Here is a 26,273-nt window from a genome sequence, read left to right on the forward strand (position 1 = left end):
AATGATAATGAAGTCTGAGGGTAGGCCACCACATATACATTAAATGAAACAGTAAATATTGATTTCAAAGTATGAAACTGATGATTGGTAATGTATTTTTATAAAACATGTAAATTATTCAAGAGTCAGTATTACTTGGATTTTTCTTGATAACTTATTTATATGCAATAAAATAGTATTGGGTAGATAAAACTGCAATCTACATAATTCTAAGACAGAAATTTTATCAGCAACAGTTTAGTTCTCTATATGATATGAAAGATGAGGGGCTTCTTTTTAATAAAATCCATAGTCAGAATTTAACATACCCAAAGATTTCCTTTCTCCTTTCACAAAGCCAATTTTTTTACTAAAATTAAATAATGCATTTGCTTTTCATTAATAATCTAGGTGAAATGTTAATTTCATGTTAATTTATTTAGAGGTATGGCAGCTAAGAAGCAGTGGCACATGTTGTAAGGACTGAGTCATAGGGAACCTAAAGGGGTTTATATTTATCTTATCTCTCTAAAAATAGTTGTTTTTTGGTAATTGCACTAAGAATCACTGAACTGTTGAGAAAGAGAGAGACAGAGACAGATAATCCAAACATTTTGATGCTTTTAGTTAGTTTTTGGCATTCAACAATTAAATGTGGTAGTGGAAAGAATGGAGGGTATGCAGTCTTCTGTTACAACTAACCACTACATTAAAAAAAAATATTCTGATACTTGATCTAAGACTTGAGACAAAACAGATTAACTTTACAAGCACTGTAGGAAACATCAGACAAATGGAGATGCAGAAATGTGTTCTTTATAACAGTAGTTAGGTTGCTAGATATATTTTTTAAAAAAACTGATGTAGGAGAAAATCGACATAAAATAAAAAGCCAGTTCTTTAATCCAAATGCTATTTATACTTCTGAAGTAAAATAAGCTATTTTTTAAGAATATGCTATTTTAAAAGATATCATTGGCTGGGGGCCGATGGCTCACACCTGTAATCCTAGCCACTCAAGAGGCTGAGATCTGAGGATCACAGCCTGAGCGAAATGTCCATGAGACTCTCACTTCCAATTAACCACAAAAACCAGAAGTGGTGCTGTGGTTCAAGTGGTAGATCACTCGCCTTGAGCTGAAGAGCTTAAGGACAGCACCCAGGCCCAGAGTTCAAAACCTATGACTGACCAAATTAAAAAAAAAGATAGATATCACTGTCCATGAACAAACTGTACTGAGATTAAGTTTCCAAGGCATGGGCTGGGAATGTGGCTTAGTGGTAGAGTGCTTGCCTAGCATGCATAAAGTCCTGAGTTCAATTCCTCAGTAGCACATAAACAGAAAAAGCTGGAAGTGGCACTGTGGCTCAAGGGATAGAGCACCAGCCTTGAGCAAAACATGCTCAGGAACAGTGCCCAACCCTGAGTTCAAGCCCCAGGACCGGCAAAAAAAAAAAAAAAAGGTTTCCAAAGGTATGCTTGGACTTCTAACTTTTTAGCTTACAAGATTCTGTTTTGAATATACTTGTATGAAGTCTGGATTTTTTTCTGTGAGATATATGAAGAATGTTATAACTGAGATCTACAACTGATAGAAAAAAGTTAAGTGGACCTTTAAACATGGGAATTCAAAAGCACAATGACTTATTTACCTAATATAGTGTCTGATGAGAAATACCATGTCACTTACACATATTTTCCATTCCAAGTATGAGGACCAGTTAAGTAGTAAAAGGGAAACTTCTAATGTTGTAGCTGTAATTCCAATCCTGTTATAAATGCTCATGAGAACCTAGCCAAATCTACTCTCCTACTCTTTCTCAGTGGAAAGGTTGATTATGGGCTGGAAGAAACTAGGAGATGAAAATCAGTTAGAATGTGTGAGCATAGCTGAAAGCAACCTGAATGAGGAAGGAGTTCCTTCAGCTCTGCTGCCTCCAGGGAGTTCTGGGTGCCTGCAAGCCTCAGTGGAGTTGGGGAGGGATGACTCAGAGAGCTTTCTTAGCTCTGAACACTTACCATCTACTAGTAACAGCAGGAGCAGTAGAATAATATTCCCAAGAGTTTTCTGATTAAGAGAAATTTGAGACTCAAACTCAAAGCTTCCATGAATAGAAATCTTTATCAAAACTGATCAATGTAAGAAAAATACTGAGTTTTCCAAAGAACAGGACATATTTTTTAAAGCTCAAAAATACCATAATCTAAATGCTGCCAAAATAAATATAAGTGAGACTGAACCATTCAGTAAATTTAAAAAATATTATGTTAAATAAATCATAGCACTATTCCCTATATTGTTCTCATTATTAGAAGAAAGCATTGCTACATAGGGCTTGTGCCTTTACACTCCAGTGTTTATGGATAAACAATTGCACAGCTAAAACAGGGAGAGGTTTAGGGCATATACTTGGGTTCCTCAAGACTATAGTAGAGAACCAGCAACATCAGACGAAGAGTCTAAATGGTAAATTACTTCAAGATATCAGTGTTGATCTGACATTTCTTTGCAAACACCAGGATAACAATGCAAAGAGATATATTTTATATGGCTGTCAAAAGAACAATAGAACACAGAGAAGAATCTGCCAGAAGGCATTGTTGGTCTCAATAAAAAGACTTTTCAGCCCGGACCAATACCGGTGGCTTCCCTCTGTAATTCTAGCTACTCAGGAGGCTGAGATCTGAGGATCTTGGTTTAAAGTCAGCCCGTGCAGGAAAGTCCATGAAACACTTATCTCCAATTAACCACCAGAAAACTGGAAGTGGTGCTGTGGCTCAGGTGGTAGTGTGCTTGTCTTGAGCTGAAGAGCTCAGGGACAGCGCCCAGGCCAAGTTCAAGCCCCACGACTAACAAGAAAAAAAAAAAAAAAAAGACTTTTCAGCCTGACTTGGTAGCTCCTAGCTATAATCCTAACTACTTAGGAGGTTGAGATCTGAGGATTACAGGTCAAGGCCAGTCAGGGCAGGAAAATCCATAAGGCTCTTATCTCCAATTAACCACCAAGCCAGAAGTGGAGCTGTGGCTCAGATGGTAGAGTGCTATCCTTGAGCACAAAAGCTCAGTGCCCAGACCCGAAAGACTTTTGTAATAGCCAGAAGTGGGCAATACTAGACAATAATGCCTCAAAGTACTGTGTTCCAACCTACTAGTACTTTTATTGGAGTTACTCATACAGTGTTGTCCAGAATGTTCTAGAACCTCCATCAACAGGCAAGAGTCTCTACTAGATAGCAGGCCCTGCATTCAACAGCCTTCACTGTTAACTCCGGAAGGATCCAGCTGCTAAAGCAGCAAATTGCAGTGCTCCCTAACTACAATAGATAATGCCAACAGGGAGGCAGACTCTCAATTTCCTATTTTCATTTTCCCTCTATTTTTCTTTTGATATACTGGAATTTGAACTCGGCCTCATGCTTTCTAGACAGGTACTCTTCATCAGACCCTTCTTAGCACTAGTTGTTTTTGAGACAGGGTCTCTCTTTATGACTGAGCCAGCCTGGACTTTGATCCTCCTATTTATGATTCTCTGGGTCTTTGGGAATGACAGGTGCACACTGCTGTATCCATCCACTCTGTTTTCCTTTTAGCCTGGAACAAGAGTCACACATGACCATGTCCAGCCATTGGTTGAGGAAAGTGTCTTACAAACTTTATTTTTATTTATTTATTTATTTATGTCAGTCACGGGGCCTGAACTCTGGGCCTGGGCGCTGTTCCTCAGCTCTTCAGCTGAAGGCTAGCGTTCTACCATAAGCTATAGCTCCACTTCCGGCTTTTTCTGCTTATATGGTGCTGAGGAATCGAACCCTGGGCCTCATGCATGCAAGGCAAGCACTCTACTATTGAGCCACCTTCCTAGCCCCAAACCTTATTTTTAAAGAAAAAAAAATGGGGGGAGATGGGACTTGGCAGGCCTTGAGCTGCCATTTCCCATTCTCTGCCTCCCAAATATCTATGATTACAGAATTTAGCCACTGTGTCTGACTTCTACCTCACTTGTGAATTAATGCAGGGATGCTCCTTTGATAGCCGTCTGTCTAAGAAAGGCAGGGACCTTGGCTGATGCTCACTGACAGACAGTGGGCTGTTTAGGACAACTGAGGCAGGATGTGGAAGAGAGGCAAGCTTCTCTGTTCTCAGAGCTGTGCACCTTTCTTGTTATTCTCTCAGTTCCAAATTCTGCTTTTCATACCTGATCCCATTCTTCAGCCTGAACTTAACAGCCAAAACTGGAGGAGAAGCTCCAGAGCTCACTGAAGCAACAATACCAAAGGAAACTGTGACACTAGCATGTGGCATGCACAGGAGCTAAGGCCAGCCCTCACTCCAGCTGCCAGGCCACACAGAAAACCAAAATCTGCTCTTGGCAGCCATTCTGAAACTCCAGCACATTCTTCTTGTTACACATTTTTTTTTAAAGTTCCATAGTTTCCTTAGCTCTATATTTCAAGTATATTATATGTTTAATAGTTTCTCTGGTTTAGACTGAGAAACTAAAGCCCATATAGCTCAAAGTTTCCATGAGATAACACTTAAAACAGCCAACTAAAACAAAACAAACCTTCATTAAAATCCCATTTCCTGTGGACCAGAAAATGGGGTTAGGCTTCAATAAATTGTGAATTCCAAAACAGTTTCACTGGCAGGTATTTTTGTTTGACTTTTGAGGGAGATAGGTGCCTGGGAAACTTTTGATTGTTAACACCTGGATTATCCAATGCTAAATAAAAGGCAAAAGTGAGAACAAAGCAAATAAGATTTGGTTTATAGATATTTAGAGTAGTTTAATGCTGAATGTGGCCAATGTAAACCTGTACCTAGCACTCAGGAGGCTGAGAGGAGGATTGCACAAGTTTGAAGTTAGCCTGGGCTACATAGTAAGACTATGTCTCAAAAAATGTAATTTAAAAAATATTTTAAAAACAACATAATTTAAAAACTATGTACAAAGTGCTTCAATCTACTGCTCTTGCTAGGCATTATATATTCTATTTCATTATTTTTCTTCATATGCAAGATGTGTTTTTACAGATGTCGTTAACTGTAGTAAGGGTCAAGAGGAACAGAGACATACTTGGTGAAGTATGGCACTTTCCAAGTTCTAGGCATCCACATCTAGTGTTAAGAGAGCCTCTACCCCTAGATTCAGTGTCAACACTGATTTCCATTTTTGTTTTCCTCTATGAATACACATGGTTCTGAGTATTAGCTTTACCAGCAATCCAATATTTATCTGAGAATGGCTGATTAGGAGCTGTGGTTGTTTTTGAGTAGGAAGTATAAGAGGGAAGAGGAAGGAGAAAAGGTATGATTTTCCTCACCTATTCAGCATACCGAAATCATGTCTTTGGTAGTACTTAAAAATGCTCTTTGAACAACTCTGGCAACCTCAACTAAGCCAGAGATAGGACTTCCAATGGTACTGTAATTGTAAGTTTGTCATTGCTAACAATAGATAAGGTCATGAATAGCTATGTACCAGGAAGAAAGAACTGCAATGTAAGGATGCTAAAATAAATAAATAAATAAATACTCAAATACACTGGAATTAGGGACAAACTTTGCTTCTGGTAAGGGTCGAGAGGCCCTGGGGACAAAACACTGAGGAGCTAGTGATCACATAGAGGTCTGATATCAAAATATCATAGTTGGTTAAAATTAGACAGGTAGCTGAGAAGAAACACAGAAACACAATGATACTGAAAATGAAGCCCAGGGACCTTCACTAGAACCCTGTATCAGGACTTCCAGAAATGGTTAGCAGAGACACCCCGCAGCAGTGACAGGACAGATGTCACCACTGGTGATTCTCACAGATTCTTTTTGCCAGTATAATCTTTCACTCTGCATCACGCAAGACCACACAGTCGTTCCAATCCAAACACTCCCCACCCAAGTTTGCTGGTTGAATAAGAAGAGATGGCATGTGTGCTTGCAAAGCTACTATGCATGCTTCTATAGGCCCCTGCCTTACTCCATGGAGCTGTGGCATCAAGTGTCCCAGAAAGAGTTGGGCCACAGGAGACCTAACTTGTTACATTTCAAGTTCTTTGAAATGTACATTTCAAGTTCTTTGATGACCATTTCCTTATTTAACATAAATGAAGGGTCTAGGAAAAATGTTGTTGATACTTCTAAAAGGTATGTATAGGGCTGACAAGGTGGCTCAACGGTAGAGTGCTTGCCTTGCATGCATGAGGCCCTGGGTTTGATTCCTCAGCACCACATAAGCAGAAAAAGCCAGAAGTGGCCCTATGGCTCAAGTGGTAGAGCGCTAGCCTTGAGCTGAAGAGTTGAGGGACAGTGCCCAGGCCCAGAGTTCAGGCCCACGAGCGACCAAAAAAAAAAAAAAAGCATGTATAGATGAGAGATTAGAATTGGTTTAAAAATGGAATTCAGAGTAAGATTATTTTATATACAAAGTTTAGCTATTTTGAGATCTATCCTGTAAACGCTTTCCTAGCACATCCAAGTATAGATAATCACAGAGGTACCACACTTACATATTTGCCTTTTTATTTCACAAAAATCTGTATTCTATTTTTCATACTCTATTTTGGCATTACTAGGATTTGAACTCAGGGCTTTGTGTTTGCTCAGCTGGCCTTCTACAACTTCAGCATTCTTCAGCCCAGCTTTTTTCTAGTTGTTCTGAAGATGGAGTCTCTAGGACTTAAGCTGGACTTGAGACCCTCCAGATCCCAGGCTCCTGAGTAGCTAGGATGACAGGTGTGAGCCACTGATGCACAGGTTTTATATTGCATATTTTTAAACACTGTTACAAGCATTTGGTACTCTCCAAATATGGCCAGTGCTGACAAGCACTGACCTAAGAGGAAATATTCATGTCACCATTTAGATTTTTGGAGCATATAAAATTATTTAAAGTTATTACCAGGTTAATAACTAGTGACAAGATTTTCCAACTCTTTTTCAGAGATTATCAAAAGCTGGGTGCCAGTGGTTCATGCCTATAATTCTAGTTACAGGAGGCTGAGCTATGAGGATCTTGGTTCAAAGCTAGCCCAGGAAGGAAAGGCTGTGAAACTCATCTCTAGTTAATCACCAAAAGCCAGGAATGGAGGTGTGGCTCAAGTGACAGAGTGCTAGCCTTGAGTAAAATGCTCAGGGGCAGTGCACAGGCCCTGAGTTCAAGCTCCAGGACTGGCAACAAGAACAACAAAAACAAGACATATACTATATAAATGTGTATTTTAAGTTAGTGAATTCACTACTTATTCTTAAATCTAGAAAAAAATGTCTACCTAGAGGTGTGAAAGTTGATTTTGAGGTTCTGGGAAATAGTAACCAGGATCACAGGATAGGTTTTCCTGATACTGGGCTAGCCCTGACTGACTACCATTCTCTCTTACAGCCATTACTGGCACCCAGGCAATAAATACAGACCCAGCAAGCTGTTAAGCAGAGCCTGTGGAGCTCTATACCCTGGGAGTGAGCAGGTGTCCTCCTACCAGGACTGAATCTTGTCAATGAACATTTCTAGAACACACTTACTTTGGATAATTTCATATTTTTAATTTCTAAAATTTTCTTAAAATTTACAATAATCACAGGTGACAGTTAAGAAATATGCAAATGTACCTATGAGACTATTAGAATTTTCAGATTCTAATATTAGAATCTTTTATTTGTATCTGTGAGTTTGTGAAAATAACTTGAAACAACCCAGTTTCCACAAAGCCAATCAACCAACTAGACAGAACTCAAGTGCAGAAATGAGTAAGATAGAGCAATCTGGACATCAGATGGCTTGGATCAGGTTTTAGACAATGGAATAGATTAGAAGGAAAAAAGATTCAAATGACACTGGAAAAAGTGACCAAAAATGAGAGTGAGGTTGGCAAGGATGAATCAGTTGAGGAAAATTTCTATTTGTTGTCTATGGGACACTGAGAATGTTTCTCAGATGTTAGACAACAGAAGGTATGATGACCTACTTTTCTATTTTAGAACATTTATTCATTTTCTAATGATAATAGTATTTATTTTTTATTATAAAAATTAAAGGTTAAGACATCATCCATAGTTATATCAACAGAGTTTATCATTAATTGGGTACATTTGTGTTGGGTATTTTTAAAAATTACTTTCCTTCTTTGTGCTTATACGTATACTGATTGTGAATTTTTATATTTGCTTTTTTATTTCACAGAATATGTATTTTATAGTCTATATTTATTTTGGCACTATTGGGATTTGAACTCATGGCTTCATGCTTGTTCAGCTTGCTTTCTACTACTTATGCCATGCCTTCAGCCCAGCTTTTCTCTGTTTTGGAAATTGCCACGCCGACCCCAGTAGAGTCTGCTTAGCATGGGAAACCATCTATCAGACCATGATAGGGGCTTCGAGACCTATCTCTGAGTTTTGGGACTTCACCGAAGTCTACCTCAGAGAATGGGGCTTTACAGAAACCTATATCCAAGTTTTGGGACTTCACCGAAGTCTACCTCGGAGAATAGGGCTTCTAAGAGGCCTACTCCTGGGAAAAGGCTGGAAAAACCCCTGGGAAAAGATGTGTTTCTGCCTTTCTTCACTGCATAAGAGTGCCTATTAATCTTTTATTGCTTCTACTGCTCTTTGTACTTGCTCATTGTCAACGTTCCCTTATTCAAAGCCCTTTCTTAAGAGTGTTGACGACTCCAATATCTGATGAGTGTCTTAAAAATATGACTAACTCACCAGAGTTAAGTGCTACCCTGAAACACCTCTCATGGAGGCTAGTAGATAAGTTTTAAGTATAACTTATAAATATAAAAGTATTGGGGGTTTCACAAAGTCACTTCAGCAGAAGGAATTGTTTGTAAGGGACTTACAAGAAGCTGTAGGCTCAGCTAGAACAGAAAGAATGTATGGCAATTGCTGAGATAATTACTTAGGAGAAAGAATTTCCTGCTATTTACTAAGAGAATTGCTAGACCTAGAGAATTGCTAGACCCAGGTCTCCTTGAGGTTTACTATTAAAGAAGAAACAGGAAAGATCTATTTGGGAAAGTTAAGGCCTCTGTAAAGATAGGTAATGGTTAATTGGTGACAAACATCGTAATCGTTTTATTTCTTAGAGATAAGCCGGAAACAAGTGCCTATCAGGAGATCAGCTGGTGACCACCTAAAAATGAAGCCATGCAGCAAGATTGTGTAACCTTTTGCCCCTTTCTTATGAAGACTTCTGTTATAAAAGTTTGTTATCCTCTGCATTAAATCGCACTCAGCACTCAGCATCCATTCCTAATGTGTGTGAGTTGTCTGTTTGCCATCTCCCCATCCTATTCCAGGTTCCTCCCTTAGGTGTCCTCCGTCGTCCCGACAGAACCCGGTCCGCGGCAGGAAATGGCATCTCTAACACTTTTCTGCCCTAGCTGATCTTGAATGGACTATCTTCCAGATCTCTGGTGCCTGAGTATGTAGGATTACAGGTGTGAGCCACTGGTGCCCATACTCTATATGTCAGCCTGTTTGTGTAGTTTAGAATTATTTCCTAAAACTAGACTCTAAAAGTAGAATTGCTGAAGCTCCCAAACTGCTAAATTGCTCTTTTTTTTTTTTTTTTTTTTTGGTCTTGGGGCTTGAACTCAGGGCCTAAGCAAGTTCCCTGACGTTTTGCTCAAAGCTAGTGCTCTACCACTTGAGCCACAGTGCTACTTTTGGCTTTTTCTGGGTAGTTTATTGGAGATAAGAGTCTCTGCCAGGGCTAGCTTTGAACTATGATCCTCTGATCTTAGCCTCCTGAGTAGCTAGGATTACAGGTATGAACAACTGGTACCTGGCTTCCACAAAATTCTTATAGATTTATTCTCATATTACCTACCATGGATAAAAATGCCATTTTATCATATTCTTGCCAGCACTGAGAAACTTATGCACAGACAAGTATATATGTTTAAACTCTAACTCAATAATTTATTTCTACTTAGTCCTAGATCAGACTTCTATAAAAGACAGCATGAAGGAATATGTGCTCCTACTGCTCTTGGCTGTATGCTCTGCCAAACCTTTCTTCAGCCCTTCGCATATGTCATTGAAGAATATGATGCTGAAGGACATGGAAGATGCAGATGATGATGATGATGATGACGACAGTGATGATAACTCTCTTTTTCCAACGAAAGAGCCAGTAAACCCCTTTTTCCCATTTGATCTGTTTCCAACATGTCCGTTTGGATGCCAATGTTACTCACGAGTTGTGCACTGTTCTGATCTAGGTAAAAACATAAATCAACTTCTTTTTGAAGAATAATACTGTTCTGACAAAATTAAAAGGACAGAAAAAAAGATGAAGACTAGTTGCTCATTCCTGTAATCCTAGCTAATTGCGACGATGAGTTTATTGGGATTGTGGTTCATGATCAGTATCTACTTATGTAAATTTTCTGGATTAGTTTTTTTCATAAGTGTGACAGAATATGTGATATAAAGAATTTAAGGAGGAAGAATTGATTTTGGCTTTTGGTTTCAGAGGTTTAAATCACTCCAGAGGTAGCAGAGTAGCTCACCTCATTGTTATCAGAGACAAAGAGAAGAGAAGAGAAAGAAGGGGAGAGAGAGGGGGGAGAAAAAGGAGGGGGGGGAGAGAGAAAGGAGAGAAGAGAAAGAGAGAAAGGAGCTGGTGTTCCCCTTTATCCCATTTTATTCCATTCAGGCCCACAATAAGATGGTGCAACCCACATTTTGGGCGATTTTTTTCCCCACTCAGTCTTTTCTAGAAACACTCTCACAGACATACCCAAAGTTGTGCTTTACTAATCTTCTAGGTACATCTCAATTCAATCAAGATTAACTGTCCCAATTTACTTTTTACTGTTTTTGTGCGGGGTAGGATAAGAGGTGTTGTTACTGTGGTCGGAACCGAGGGCCTCAGATTTGCTAGGTAGGCACTCTACCACATGCCCCAGCCTGTTTTTGCCTTGGTTATGTGTGTATGCATGCATGTGCACGAGATGGTACTAAGCTTTGAACAGAGGGGGCTTGGGTGCTGTTCCTTAGCCTTTTCATTCAAAGCTGGCTTTCCACCACTTGAGCCACATCTCCTCTTCTGACTTTTTAGTGGCTAATTGAAGAGAGTCTCTTGAACACATTCCACCTGCTGCTTAGAGCAGGGATCAATGGAATGCATATCAAGAGTTGTACTCAGCTATTTTCAAAAGATGGGATACCTGCTCCACTGTGGAGGTCATTCATGCAGACCACTCTTTGAGCCATCTGAGAAGCTGGCAGATACATCTCACTTCCCCTAGTAGCATGATCAAGAAAAGGTCTATACACTTACTTGGTCACTCTTCCTTCCTCAAATAAAATAAAACTCCTTTCAGAGCCTTAACTTTATCAGGGACAAGGCAGGGTAGGTTTGGCAAAAATCGGTGTTATAAGAAGGATCCTTCCTGTAAAACTCCAGCTTCAAATAAGACTTCCATTTCATTGCCTAAGACCAAAATAATATCTTATTTTCATAAAGATGGCAAAATGAATCCATAGCAATAAACAAAATAGGCTCTACATTGCTATCTTACCAATGTAGAAAGCAATCTTTTCCCTTCCTATCTATGGTTAGATATCTTGAAAGTATTTTAAAGTATGGAAGGGAAAATACATAGTGCTATTAAGCAGAATACAGATGTTCAAAATATTTGGATATATGATGCCTTAACTTTTAAGTCTATTAAATTCACAACTATTCTGTAAAAATAGTTCTGCCAAAAGTGTGAAATATCTGATGTTCACTTAAAATGAATAAAAAGATAAATTGATAAACAGTAAAATTTAATATAGTAAAATGCTGATGTAGAAAGCAATGAGATATGGGTTTTCAAGTATAAAATTTTTACAGTTTTAAAAACTGTTATGTATCTCAGAATTTAAAAAAACAACAACAGTTGTAGTACCTACAAAGATGAATGGCAGCTAATGTGCTTTTGGTACCAGGATAGAAAAGAAATGAGTCAAATTACCTTGTCCTTGAATTACTGTGGGTAATGAAGAAAAGGTATAATCCACATTTACATGCTAATAAAGTTATGTAAGAATAAGAATTTATAGGGTTGGAAGTGTTGCTCAGTTGGTAGAGTACCAGCTAATGAACAAAAGTATCAGGTACCAAGTTTGAGTGCTGGACTCAGATTAAAAAAAAAAAAAGAATTTTTAAATCAAAGAATTTGCAAGTAATTAGCAGAGCTGATTATTTATAGCAAGTGAGTAGGAAAGTTTTTGATAATGTACATGAAAATAAATCAAATTTATATATTTTCTAAGTACAATTTTCTGTATTTTGAGTCTTCTTAAAAAAGTGATCAGGCTGGGAGCCTGTAATCCTAGCTACTCAGGAGGTTGAGATCTGAGGATCATGGTTCAAAGCCAACCTGGCAGGAAAGTCCATGAGACTTTATTTCTAATAAACCATTAGAAAACCAGAAGTGGCACTGTGGTTCAAGTGGTAGAGTGCTTGCCTTGAGCTGAAGAGCTCAGGGATAGCTCCCAGGCCCAGAGTTCAACCCTATGACCGACAAAAAAAGAAAAGAAAAAAAGTGATTAGGCTTGCCTAGTAAGTACAAGGCCCTGAGTTCGAATTCAAGTATCACTAAAAAGAAAAGGTCTTTTCCAAACAGTACTTTTGTCACCCATTACAACTAAGTCCTCTGCTACTTAATGATAATCATAGGTTTAAAAAATATGTATTTCTTTAAAAATATCAGTGATCTCATCTTCAACATCAATGTTTAATACTTATATAACATGTTTATTTCAGGTTTAACCTCAGTCCCTGGCAACATTCCATTTGATACTCGAATGATCGACCTTCAAAACAATAAAATTAAGGAAATCAAAGAAAATGATTTTAAAGGACTCACTTCACTTTATGTAAGAACATATGTTCATATTTTCAAATATTTAAGCGAAAGTACCATTGCTAAAATGATTAATTATATTGCATTAGTAAAGGAGTCGTTATTTTCTGTGAAGTATTATAGCATCCCTGTATTTATCAAGGTTCTAGCCAACTAAAAATTATGGTTATAATTCAGTTATAGTTTAATTCAACTGATGCTTACTGAATAACAATAGGTACATAAGAGGCAGTGGGCTGAGAGTTTAATTATTATTTTATAATCCACTCAGGTAACAATAGTCACCAAACACTAAAATGAATAATAAGCAATTATTCACAGCAATCATCTCCAGAGTGTATAAGAAGTCTTTTCCTCAATCTTGTTGACCTCTAATAGCAGCACATAGAAAGTATTATCTAACATATACATGGATGGAAACTTTTTTGGAATTTTTCTCTTACTATAGTTATATGAGTATTTTAATCCCCAATTGGAACATTTTGAGCCATCCTGTCGAATTTTTGAGTTAGTACAAAATTGAGTTTGGAGGGAAAGCCTAATTTTGCACTGTCACTGCTGGAGGCATTACCTCCTGCCCTCAGCACTACTCTTGATTTGCCAAGACTAGCATGGGCTAGGATGACTCTGTACTATCTGGGATGGTCGGGCAGGAGTACCTCTTCCAGGTCATTTTCCCCACACTCCAGGCTGTGTCAGAGAAAAAAAACAACAACTACAACCTGTCATATCTATGTATGATACAACACTAATGGGACAAGGTAGAAAACATGACCATTTCGCCAGGCACTGGTGGCTCTTATCTGTAATCCTAGCTGAAACCTGAGGATTGCTCTTTGAAGCCAGTCCAGGCAGTTCATGAGACTCTTATCTTCAATTAACCACTAGAAAATTGGAAGTGGTTCTGTGGCTCAAGAGCGCTAGCTTTGAGCTAAAAACCTCAGGGACAGTGCCTAGTCCCTGAATTCGAGTCCCAGGGCTGACCAAAAATAAAAAGAACATGTAACTGTGCTACACCCTTGCTGTATCTGGCAGGAGCAGGTACAGATCCTGTATCTGAGAGGTGTGAGGTCGCTTTGCCTCCTGACACACATGCCATCATGTTTCAGGCACACTGAGAGATAGGCAGTCTTCATAGTAAGGAGGACTAGCAAGAAAATCACAAAGAGGTGGAAGCCTGGGTAGGCTGCCTTGAAAATTTCATGCTGAAGGAATGCACTGCAAGAAAAATGAGGTTTGATAGCTCCTTCCAAATTATGCCAAGAACAACTCAGATTTAATAATCTCCCTATCTCAGCCTTCCAAGTAGCTTTGATTATAGGCATGTGCCACTACTCCAGGCTGTAAAGCACTTTTAAAAGTACATGCTTTATTATGAAATACAGATGTAGTGATAGTTGTACAATACTTAATTATATCTCCTTATGTGGTGCCTGTCTTACAGAGAAATCAAATTATCTTAGGCATTCTGTGACTGTCAGTTATGCTTTACCTGTGTCTCTTGCACAGAGAAGGATATGTGAGATCCTAAACATTTTTAGACCAATCCACCACTTCTTACCACTATCACTGATAGATAGGTTCATCATGACTTACTGTCCTTTTCTGCACATTACACTTGTCTTTTGCCGTAACACATAACCAAAAGTTTGTTTGTGATGACTCTGTGGCTCTATGATAGCCAGAAAGCCAACACTGAAAGTACAGCTGATCTGGAGTCACTCTGCCAGCTCATCAAATTCAGGCATTGTTGGCTCCGTATTTTACAGTGCTGAATAAAAACTGTTAACCTAGTTTTACTATTTATAATTCTTTTTATGCAGTTCCAGAAATGACATCTATTAACCAGAAAACAAAAATGAAACAAAACAAGCCCTTAACTAAATTACTAGAGCCCTAGGTGAGTCAGTTCTGACTTTTACTTGTAGGCAAGTCACTTTCCTTTATTGTACCTGTTTCTGTTAAATTGCTCTCACAGGGTCAAGTGGGGGTTCATAAGCCATCTTTATGATTCTTTAAGTTTGCCTGGCCTCATTTTTCAGTGTAACTAATAGAAAAGTGAATACACTCTTACCTGGCACTATATACTCAGAAAGGAACTTATTTTGGCAACAAGATAGTTTTCCCTCTTCTAGACTTAACCTTTCTAGGTGAAACCTTTAACAGAGTGCTTGTCTGAAAGACAGTGGCAAAAGAGTCACAAAGGACTGAGAGTAAAATGAGTAAATGTGTTGGTAAAGAAAGTTTACCGGGCAGCCAGAGTGTTATGGGAAAACAACAATGTAATATCTATAAGGCATGTGTCGTGTTAAAACAAAGAGAAGATAGCTATAGATAAGAAATGTACAAAAGGAGTGAGAGAATCAGATAGACTAGATTAAAGAGTGATTGATTGACAAAGGCCCTGAACTTAATATGCTTTTATGTCATCAAAAAATCTTTACATGTAGTTTGGCAATGGAGAATTGAGAGCTATGTCCTTCCAAAATAGCTATCAGGAAAACCAGTAAGATTTTGCCACAGCTTTGGTTCTGAAATTCCCACATGCCAGAATCTCATGATCCTAACAGATGGAAATGGCTGGTCACACAATAGCCATAATGTGTGGCTTTAGACATGTCAAGATGCTACCAAGAACACAGTCGTTCTAGCACAAGGTCTTATTCTCTGGGATTAAATCCCTTCTGAAGGGTGCTACTCTAGAGCCCTGAGAAATATCAGGGGCTTTACCTCACTGTATTCCCACTGGGAGAAATGGCAAACATTATAGATGAAGCCTTCCACATAGAGAAAATCATGCAAAATATATTTCATGTACACTAAAAAATTTTTAGAGTCCACAGATTTTAAGATAAAATAAAGATAATATTGTTGAGCACTTCCACACAGGTGAGTAGATGCTGAAGCTTCAAACTTGTGAATGTCTATTCAAAGATTTTAAAAAACCCTGAATTTCTATCTAAACTAAATGCATATTACAAAGCATTAAAGCTTTGCACTATTCCAACTAAGTGTTTATTCAATCACAGTACTACTTCAGATATTTACCTCACTGTAAATATTTTTTAAGATTATACTGGGATGGGAAATATTTTATGTGTTTGACTAGTATACAAGTGACAGAAATCATATTAATTTCCATAACTAGTTATTGTAGAATTATCAGTAAGTGAAATCCACTCCCTGATACCATATAACTTTTTATGCTTTATTCAGGCTCTGATTCTCAACAACAACAAGCTAACAAAGATTCACCCCAAAACTTTTCTAACCACAAAGAAGTTGCGAAGGCTGTATTTATCCCACAATCAATTAAGTGAAATACCACTTAATCTTCCCAAATCATTAGCAGAACTCAGAATTCATGATAATAAAGTAAAGAAAATACAAAAGGACACATTCAAAGGAATGAATGCCTTACATGTTTTGGGTAAGTTTTTCAAATGAACAAGACATCTTGAAATGGTAATTAAAATGTTTATATAGAAGACTGTTATCATTAACAACTTCTTTGGGTGTGTGTATATGTGTCGGTCCTGAGGCTTGAACTCAGGGCCTGGGCACTGTTCCTGAGCTTTTTTGCTAAAGGCTAACATTCTACCATTTGAGCTACAGCATCATTTCTATCTTTTTTGGTGGTTAACTAGAAATAACAGTCTCAATGACTTTCCTGCCCAGGCTGACCTTGAATCATTATCCCTAGATCTCAGCCTCCAGAGTAGATAGGAATTCAGGTATGAGTCACCAGCACCTGGTTTATTAAGAGGGAGAGGGAGAGAGACAGAGAGAGAGAGAGAGAGAGAGACAGAGAGAGACCAAGAGAGACAGAGAGAGACAGAGAATGTATATTGCCAGTCCTCGGGCTTGAACTCTGGGCCTAGGCACTGCCCCTAAGCTTCTTTTTGCTCTACCACTTGAGCTACAGAACCACTTCTGGCCTTTTCTGTTGATGAGGTACTAAGGAATGGAATCCAGGGCTTCATGCATGCTAGGCCAGCACTCTACCACTAGGTCACATTCCCAGCACTTCATTATTAGGTTTTAAGATAATTTACTCAATTAGCTTCACCCCCCCCCTCTCCTAGCCCCTTTGGTGGTTCTGAGCAGGCACTTTACTGCTTAGTCATGCCTCCAGCCTTACAATTCATTTTTGAATCCAATAATCCTTACCTAGACAAACCATTTATAAACTAATTAAAATGTGAAACAAGCCCAGGGCAGGTGGCTCATACCTATAATCCTAAGTACTCAGGAGGTTGAGATCTAAGGATCACAGTATGAAGCTAGCCCAGGCAGTCCAGTGAAACTCTTATCTCCGATTAACCAACAAAAAGCTAGAAGTGGAACTGTGGCTCAAATGGTAGAGTGCTAGCATGAGAAAAAAAGGCTCAGGGACAGATCCAGGCCCCAAGTTTAAGCCTCAGGACTGGGACACACATCAATAAAAGTGAAAGAATTTATGGTATTTTAAAAAAAGGTTTTGTGGTACTTTCTCTTTAAGAATTTCCTTTGAAATACCTAGATATGGTTTCTGTTTTATGTACTAGACTCTAATAAAACCTATGTTAATTTTTTTTAAAGATAGTATTTTTGGTGTATTGTATAAATTATTCAATTATAATGTTCTGATAGTATATAGAATGCAAACCTAAGTTTTAGTTATCTGGTTTAAATAACTGATTCATGAAATCTCTTGTTGTATAATATAAACATCATTTTATTTTACGTTTTGTGGTACTGAGTTTGAATCCAGGGCCTCATTCTTACTAAGCTGGCACTCTGCCACTTGAGCCATACTTCCAGCATTGTTTTTTGCTGATTCTTTTTTTCCTCTCTCTCTCTCTTTCTCTCTTTGTTCTGGAGCTTAAACTTAGGGCCTGGGCACTGTCCTTGAGTGTCTCTCTGCTCAAGGCTAGCACTCTATCACTTTGAGCCACAGCACCACTTCTGGCGTTTTCCTGTTTATGTGGTACTGAGGAATCAAAACCAAAGCGTATGCATGCTAGGCAAGTACTCTACCACTAAGCCACATTCCCAGCCCATTGTTCGCTTTTTTTTTTTTTTTGGGCCAGTCGTGGGGCTTGAACTCTGGGCCTGGGCTCTGTCCCTGTGCTCTTCAGCTCAAGGTGAGCGCTCTACTGCTTGAGCCACAGTGCTATTTCCGGTTTTCTAGTGGTTTTGTTGGAGATAAGAGTCTCATGGACTTTCCTGTCCGGGCTGGCTTTGAACTGTGATCCTCAGATCTCAGCCTCCTGAGTAGCTAGGATTACAGGCGTGAGCCACCGGCGCCCAGCTTGTTGGCTATTTTTGACATTATCTCAAAACCTTTTGTATAGACAAACCTCAATCTGCAATCCTTTTAGTCTTTGCCTCCTTCAGTAGAAAGGACTACAGTTATGACTTGCTGGTGCCTAGCCATTCTATGTTATTTCTAGTGGACATCTTATAACCATACTGTCTGCTCAGAATATCCACTTAAACTTCCCAAGGAAGATTCATGTTCATTTATTCCTAATTCTACCTAGTACCTGCCATTTTTGCCAATTAGCCTCTTACTGGTATTTCTCAAAGTTATATTTCTGCTAATTATATAATTTCTAATTGATTTATGATCAAAAAAGTTTAGAAAGAAAATTAAATGGAAAATATAAAAATCTTGAATTATATGAAAGATGACCATACTATTTTTTCTGATGCAATATTACAATAAAACATGTTCATAGTTAGAGGGGAATAAAGTGTCATTTAGTAATTCAAAGCAAAAAAAACAATCTAGTAGCAGGGCGCTGGTGGCTCACACCTGTAATCCTAGCTACTCAGGAGGCTGAGATCTGAGGATCGCGGTTCAAAGCCAGCCCGGGCAGGAGAGACCGTGAGACTCCTATCTCCAAAAAACCACCAGAAAACCGGAAGTGGCGCTGTAGCTCAAGTGGTAGAGCGCTCGCCTTGAGCTGAAGAGCTGAGGGACAGCGCCCAGGCCCAGAGTTCAAGCCCCACGACCGACAAAAAAAAAAAAAAATCTAGTTTATAAAATACAAAACAGGATGTTTTCTGAGACTGACAGAAGGGAGAGTAGATAGAAATCAACACCTGAAATGACAATGAGTGTGAACAATGAAGCTCACACTTCCCAGGATATGTCTTTGTACTGTGAGTTTCCTTTACATTTAACCTATGTATGCTAACTTATGTCATTTTCCCTCACAGAAATGAGTGCAAACCCTCTTGATAACAATGGGATAGAGCCAGGAGCATTTGAAGGGGTGACAGTATTCCATATGAGAATTGCTGAAGCAAAACTAACCTCAATTCCTAAAGGTTTGTATTTACTTTTAAAATCTGTTATGTTTCAATGACCATTAAGTGTTGTAAACTTTAGTAGTATGCATTGTCAAAACCATACTTCAATGAAAAATCATTGTGCTAGTATATATGATGAAATTTAGTATTTTTCATATGCAAATAAAGAACCAACATGTAGTGAATTTTTGACAGTATTAAGTAAAAATTATCTTCCCTAGTTATGAGAATAAACATCAAGAAGCAGAGAAGTTTTAATTTCTCTTATCTGACATTTACTTATCTACATCAATCATTCAGTGAAGCACAGTAGAGGGGGAGGAATCTATAGGGGAAAAAAGGGGAAAGCTGCATGCGGCCATACTGTTATCCCCTGCTATTCTATAGTTTAGTGTAGAGTCCATGAGGCCAGATAGGGGCAGGCCTGGCTCTGGCAGAAATGGATGTATTACAAGGGGCTCTCTTCCAGCATCTTCCCAGGTGCTGAGAAGATGAATCAGCCAACATACAACAAGTTTGAGAACAATGTCTGGAACATGGTAAGTGACAATATCTTTTACATCTAAGAAATCATCCTACATTATTCCCTTCACAGTCTAAGACCTGCAGCAGGTACATCCAAGTCTGGTGCTCCTCCACATTGCGAGATGACCAGTTTTCTATGCTATTCTTTCCAAGCTCACTATCTGATGACTGGCTGGATATGACTGCCTTTCTTGGAACTCATGGTGAAAATCTTGCTTTCCTTGTTCCTGACAAAGGTTTTCTTTGGTGATGACTACTTGGAAAATAACTCATATAATAACATATTTTTCAATTTCATACAGCTATCTTTCAGTATCCATCAGTACAAAGAGCAATCCTCTCTATTGCTCACCTGACCCAGAGACTAACAAGATAAACAGAATTAAGACAAAACAAAGTTGGTATTATTAAATCAAGCAGTGATCTTTCACTTAGGGTTCATTTACTCAGAAATATCATCAGAAGTAAAAGACAAATTTTCTACCCAGAAAGAAACAGTTTAATCCAGAACCACACAAATATAAAACTAGCTTCATTCATTTGAAGAAGGTGACTGTATATCAATAAGGCATATGACAACAATGACCAAAAAAATATAAACTTTTCCCAGAAGATTAAAACTAATGGAACTAAGATGGAGAAAAGGGAAGTAAGGACAAGGAAAGGAGTGAGGAAGAGGGAGGGGTCTGGGCAAGAGCTGCAGGAGAGGAAGAGGGAGCGGCAGGGTGGGACAGGGTAGCACCCCTGTGTTTATGTTCACATTCTGACCCACACTACTGGGCATGGCCATTCTTTTTTTGTGTGTGTGAAAATACTGTACAGAGGGGTTACAATTACATGGGCAAGATAATGAGTACATTTCTTATCAAGCATTGTTGCCTCCTCCTTTGTTTCCCCTTCCCATCCCTGCCCGCCCTCCCATCTCCCCTTCCCCCTTGCATGGCCATTCTTTACCCTTCACACTTGCAGGTTTTCTTTTCTTTTTTTTTTTGGTCGGTTGTGGGGCTTGAACTCTGGGCCTGGGCACTGTCCCTCAGCTCTTCAGCTCAAGGCTAGCGCTCTACCACTTGAGCTACAGCGCCACTTCCGGTTTTCTGGTGGTTTATTGGAGATAAGAGCGTCATGGACTTTCCTGCCAGGGCTGGCTCTGAACCGCGATCCTCAGATCTCAGCCTTCTGAGGAGCTAGGATTACAGGCGTGAACCACCGGTGCCCCGCAACACACTTGCAGTGTTAGAAAACACTGCAAAATACTCTAAGATTCTAATTTCAAGCATATCTTGGATTTAACTTCTTAAGATTCTTTCAGAAACTAAGGAACATTATGTCTTTAGGAAATTAAATTGGAATCTTACATAAATTGGAACTTACATAACTGCTCTTTCCAGATCCCTCTGACATTCAGAAGCCAGGAATTTAAAAAATTCCATTCACTAAAATGTGGTGGCCACATTCACAATTTCATCAATACTATAACTGTGGCAGAAGGAAATGCCAGACCTCCCAGGAGTCCTTACCAGGAAGATTGTACAAGAGGAAAATGAGAAAATGTCTTTTTCCCTGCTAATCTGGGAAATTCTACTGCATAATCATATTGCATGGGAAGACACCTGTTTGCGATGGAAATAGATGTTCTAGTACAAAAACATGCTAGAATTTGTTGGTAGTTACTGAACTATCTGCCAAATTCACAACTCTGCTTATTCCTGTCTTAGAGGCTATGCTCTATCTCCTCTCTGGTTATTTATCTTCCTCATGTCCTAGGGGCATACAGACCACTCAAGTTCTTTAAATCTCTCTCTAGAGATCTCCCTATCCCCCAACTTCTTACAATCTACACTAGAATTGGCTGGCCAGGACACCGTCTACTCTTCTATTAACTATTATGTTTGCAATTATTTATTTAGCTAGAATGTAGTGTGTGAGTACAAAAAAAAAAACCAAATATCTTTGTCTTACCTACTGGAGGGACCATATCATTTCATAATTATAATTAAGCTCAATTAATCATAAGTTCAAGAAACCAGAAACCTTTCATTTTGAAGTATTTTCCTGCCTTCTAGTTTATTTGCCTTAAGAATTCAAAGTAAAATTTGAAATTTGGTAGCCTGTGTATTGATATATGTTTACCTGAATTAGAGAAGGGAAGGGGAACAACTAAATGGTGAGACAAAGGGCAAAGGGCAAACCAAATACACCAGCGATACAACTTGGGGGGTGGCACTGGGAGAAGGGAAAGTAGGAGAAAAATGAGCAAGGGGGTAACAGCGTATGAAAAGAAATGTACTCACTACCTTATACGTGAAACTGTAATCCCTCTGTATATTACCTTGACAATAAAATTCAAAAAAATAAGTTCAGCCCTATTAAGACTATTGATATTCTAAAAAAAATCAATTTCATTCAGCCTTTACCATGCATATAGGAAGGAAATGTTTTAGTAAAATTTGAAAAAAGGAAAGCTTTCCCCCTGGGCTATCTAAAACCTTTGATTGACAAATATTATAAATTTGTTTGAGGGGCTGGGAAGGTGGCTCAGTGGTAGAGTGCTTGCCTTGCATGCATGAGGCCCTGGGTTCAATTCCTTAGCATCACATAAGCAGAAAAAGCCAGAAGTGGCGCTGTGGTTCAAGTGGTAGAGCACAAGCCTTGAGCCGAAGAGCTGAGGGACAGGGCCTACCTAGGCCCAGAGTTCAGGCCCCACGACTGACAAAAAAAAACAACAAAAATTTGTTTGACTCTTCCAGTAAGCTTTTGTAATGAGACAAGGGCTGGAAGCAGGAAATACCAGTGTGAGATAAGAAAGAACAAACCTTTATTTCAAAAGCAGGAAACTACAAATGCAGTCCTTAACTACTACTACTGAGAGAATAAATGCTAAAATGGATAAAATACCACAAATAAAGCATTTGTAGGTTTAAAATGATATTAAAAACAAACATTTTAACTGATCACCTCTGGATGCTGTACTAATTTATTATTTGAAAGAATCAAATGTTCTTTTCCTTTTTCTGTAAAAACTATTTTACAAAGTAGCTAGTTGATGAAGGAAAATTAGAAAATTCTACTACATCCATAAAAAATGAAAAAATCACAAAGTCATCAAAGCCAAATATAGCAAGGTATATCTTTAATCTCAGCTACTTGGGAAGCTAAGCCAGGGGGGTGGCTTATGCCCAGGAGTTCATGAGACCCCAGGATAAAACAAACAAGTCATCATTTTGCAATTTATAATTAATGAATGGATTAAGAAAGTACCCATGAATGAATAACAAAAATCAGGTAAAAGATGATCTACCTGAAGCTAATTGCATCCAATGGCCAGGTCATAGAAATAAAGGGGTTATTATAAGTAAGGTCATTTGGGAGGCATCAGCCAAATCAGAAAACAGTTTCTCAAATCCATATCTGAACTAGTGAATATCAGGAAGAAAAAGAATATGTTATCTAAGAGAGGTTTTTTTTTTTCTTTGCAGCACTGGGATTGAAACCAAGGTCTTGATAAGCAAGTTTTCTCCCACTTGAGCCTTTTTATTATTGTTTTTTGTTGATTTTGAGAAAGAGTCTTGCTATGTAACTCAAACTAGCTAGAACTAACTATGTTGTCCAGGTTGGTCTCAAACTGGCAATACACCTGTCTTAGCCTCCTAAGTGCTAAAATGACAGGCATGGCCATTCATTCCCAGTGAACAGATTATAAAAGAACCCAATGTATATTATAAATTTACTTTGGATGTTGACTTAAATCAACTGCAAAATGATGTATTTGTGACAAATGGAGATATTAGATGAGGAATTTTTTCAGATATATTAAGAATGCGGTTACTCATAAAACTGACTTTACCAGTTAGACATGTAATGAATTATTCACAGGTGAAATTATATTATATTTGGGATTTAAGTTTAAATATTGCAGTTAAAAAAAAATGCAGCTGCTGGGCGCCAGTGGCTCACACCTGTAATCCTAGCTACTCAGGAAGCTGAGATCTGAGGATAGTGGTTAAAAGCCAGTCCCAGCAGGAAAGGCTGTGAAACTATTATTTCCAATAAAACACCAAAAAACAGGAAGTGGTACTGTGGCTCAAGTGGTAGAGCACTATCCTAGCTGAAGAGCTCAGGGACAGCACTCAGGCCCAGGGTTCAAATCCCATGATCATCATCAACAACAACAACAACAAATGCAGCTACAGCTGGTCGCTAGTAGCTCACATCTGTAATGCTAGCTACTTAGAGGGCTGAGATCTGAGGATTGTGGTTTGAGCTAGCCCAGGCAGAAAAGAACCTGTGAGACTCTTATCTCCAATTAACCACTCAAAACACCAGAACTGGTGCTGTGCTTAAAGTGGTAGAGTACTAACTAGCCTTGAGCAAAAGAGCTCAGGGACAGCACCCAGGCCCTGAGTTCAAGCTTCATGACAAAAAAAAAAAAATGCAGCTACAGAAGTAGATAAATGGAGTAAAGGAACTTGTTGAAAACAAATAAAGCTACTTGTTGAAGCTGGACATAGTGTCGTGGTTCACATAACAATTTCTATTTTTGGGGTAACTTTGGAATTTTCCATAATAAAAGGATTTTTACAAGCAGGTTCTTAAAAAAATTGCCAAAATCTATCCTCTGAAACTTGACAAATGAGTTAATTAGCTTGGCCTTACTTGATATAATAAACATTCTTCTTTTCTTACTAGACCTACCATCAACTTTACTGGAGCTCCATCTAGATTATAATAAAATTTCAACTGTGGAACTGGAGGACTTTAAACGATACAAAGAACTACAAAGGTAAAAGATTCCAAAACCTTAGGTTAAAAGAAGTAGCCTATATGATGAAGATGTTAATGAAGCATTTCAGAGAATGTGCTTGAGGACTGTATTCATTAGCATCATCATTGCTAAGGAGAATATAAAGAGAAAACTTGAAAGAACCACCATCCCTATGGCCTATGCTAACGGGAAAGGCAAATCCTGTGGACAGAAGAAAACAATCACATTACTATTTTTTTTCTTTTATAAAGGCTTAGAACAGATAATTTTTCAAAAGAATGGTAGGAGATGATTGTCGTACACTGAAAAGGTTACTGAAGCCATGTAACACGTTTTCATGAATGTGTATAAAAATAAGACAGACTTATATTCTAAGTGGGGTTGTATTATTTTTCAGTGAACTCTACCAAATCTAACAAGCTAAGAATTGATGCATTACTTTTTTTCAATCATTTTTAGGCTGGGCCTCGGAAATAACAGAATCACTGATATTGAAAATGGAAGTTTTGCTAACATACAACGTGTAAGAGAAATACACTTGGAAAACAACAAACTTAAAAAAATCCCTTCAGGGTTACAAGAGTTGAAATATCTCCAGGTAAAGCATCCTACTTGTGTTTGGTAGCTATGAGCACTTTACATTTTATAAACACAGTAGTGTATCTCTAACAAAGATTAGCAGGCAGCAAGGGTAATTGAAACATGATGACTTTTCAGGTTGCATGAGATGTTTTACCAAGTAGAAGAGTATTAGGATAACTGTTTCTAAACATAGTTCACCCAAGAAGCTCAGAACCCATTTGTATCCACTTTCACCTATTGAAACTGCTGAGGTTATTGTGGCAAAGTTTCTAATAGAGCCAACTTCAACTTGCTGCACCTTTCAAGGCAGGGCTGGCTAGGAAACCAAGGAGGGTCATCTTGTTCTAGAAACCTTTCACAAGGCAAAGCAAGAAGATTAAGATCCAGATTTTTTTCACTATCAAAGTGGTGCTGGATTAGAAGTGTTTTTTCAAATGGTAAAGAATACATAACTGCAAGTCATCATTTGCAGCATCACATGTTCATATTACACAAGGTACCGCTCATTGGTAGAATGCTTGCTAAGCATGTGCCAGGCCTGGAAGTAGATTGATAGCACCATTCAAAAGTTCATATTTTGGCACACTCTGTGTGTGTGTGTGTGTGTGTGTGTTGTGTGTGTGTGTGCTAGGATTACTATGTAGCTAAGATTACTGGTGTGAGCCATCAGAGCCTGGTGGGGGAGAGAGGGAGAGAGAGGGAGGGAGAGAGAGGGAGGGAGAGAGAGAGGAGGAGAGAGGGAGAGAGAGAGAGAGGGGGAGAGAGGGGGAGAGAGGGGGGAGGGAGGGAAAGAGGGAGGGAGAGAGAAAGAGAGAGAGAGAGAGAGAGCGCTGGGATTACTGTGTAGCTAGGATTACTGGTGTGAGCCATCAGAGCCAGGTGCTGATCCATGTTGTTTTTCATTATTAGAAACCCTTCCTTTCTCATTTTGTAACTCTTTACTGACAGGAACCACAGGAAGTGAAGATAATATTTCACACATAATTTAGGACTTTCACAACTTCTATGATTCTCCTCTATGGCTTTCAGTTTAAGAAAGCTCTACTTAAACCCAACTCTCTTTTCACTTAAGCTTACTTTTCTCACGGGCTTTTCTTGCGATGTAAAGCCCTAATCTTTCAAGAAGCAAAAGACACTGAAAACAAAATGGCATTAAATACTCTGCTTATAGATTTCTTTCAGGTCTTTATTTTATTGTGGGGAGAAGGGGTTCAGACAGGATCTATGTAGCCTAGGCTGGTCTGGAGCTGGCCAGGTTCA

General features: G+C 38.7%; 2 protein-coding genes across 3 annotated transcripts in view; one reads left to right on the forward strand and one right to left on the reverse strand.

Annotated features, from left to right (window-relative positions):
* The window catches only part of LOC122113557 (centromere protein P), a 190,760-nt gene that overhangs the window by 77,829 nt on the left and 86,658 nt on the right, over window positions 1–26,273 (reverse strand). The gene's annotated exons all lie outside the window — the stretch shown is intronic.
* Window positions 1–26,273, forward strand: part of Aspn (asporin) — a 29,476-nt gene that overhangs the window by 535 nt on the left and 2,668 nt on the right. Inside the window, exons 2-7 of one of the 2 annotated variants that reach the window (XM_042686575.1) lie at window positions 9,920–10,207; window positions 12,745–12,857; window positions 16,061–16,274; window positions 19,052–19,162; window positions 24,356–24,449; window positions 24,891–25,029. In XM_042686575.1, the coding sequence (XP_042542509.1) occupies window positions 9,949–10,207; window positions 12,745–12,857; window positions 16,061–16,274; window positions 19,052–19,162; window positions 24,356–24,449; window positions 24,891–25,029 (930 nt within the window). In that variant the 5' untranslated portion in view covers window positions 9,920–9,948. The remainder of the gene's footprint in view (window positions 1–9,919; window positions 10,208–12,744; window positions 12,858–16,060; window positions 16,275–19,051; window positions 19,163–24,355; window positions 24,450–24,890; window positions 25,030–26,273) is intronic. The other variant, XM_042686576.1, reaches the window with a different exon arrangement.

The sequence above is a fragment of the Dipodomys spectabilis genome, unplaced genomic scaffold, assembly GCF_019054845.1.
Source record: "Dipodomys spectabilis isolate Male_0828 unplaced genomic scaffold, ASM1905484v1 ptg000098l, whole genome shotgun sequence".
Classification (NCBI taxonomy): Eukaryota; Metazoa; Chordata; class Mammalia; order Rodentia; family Heteromyidae; genus Dipodomys; species Dipodomys spectabilis.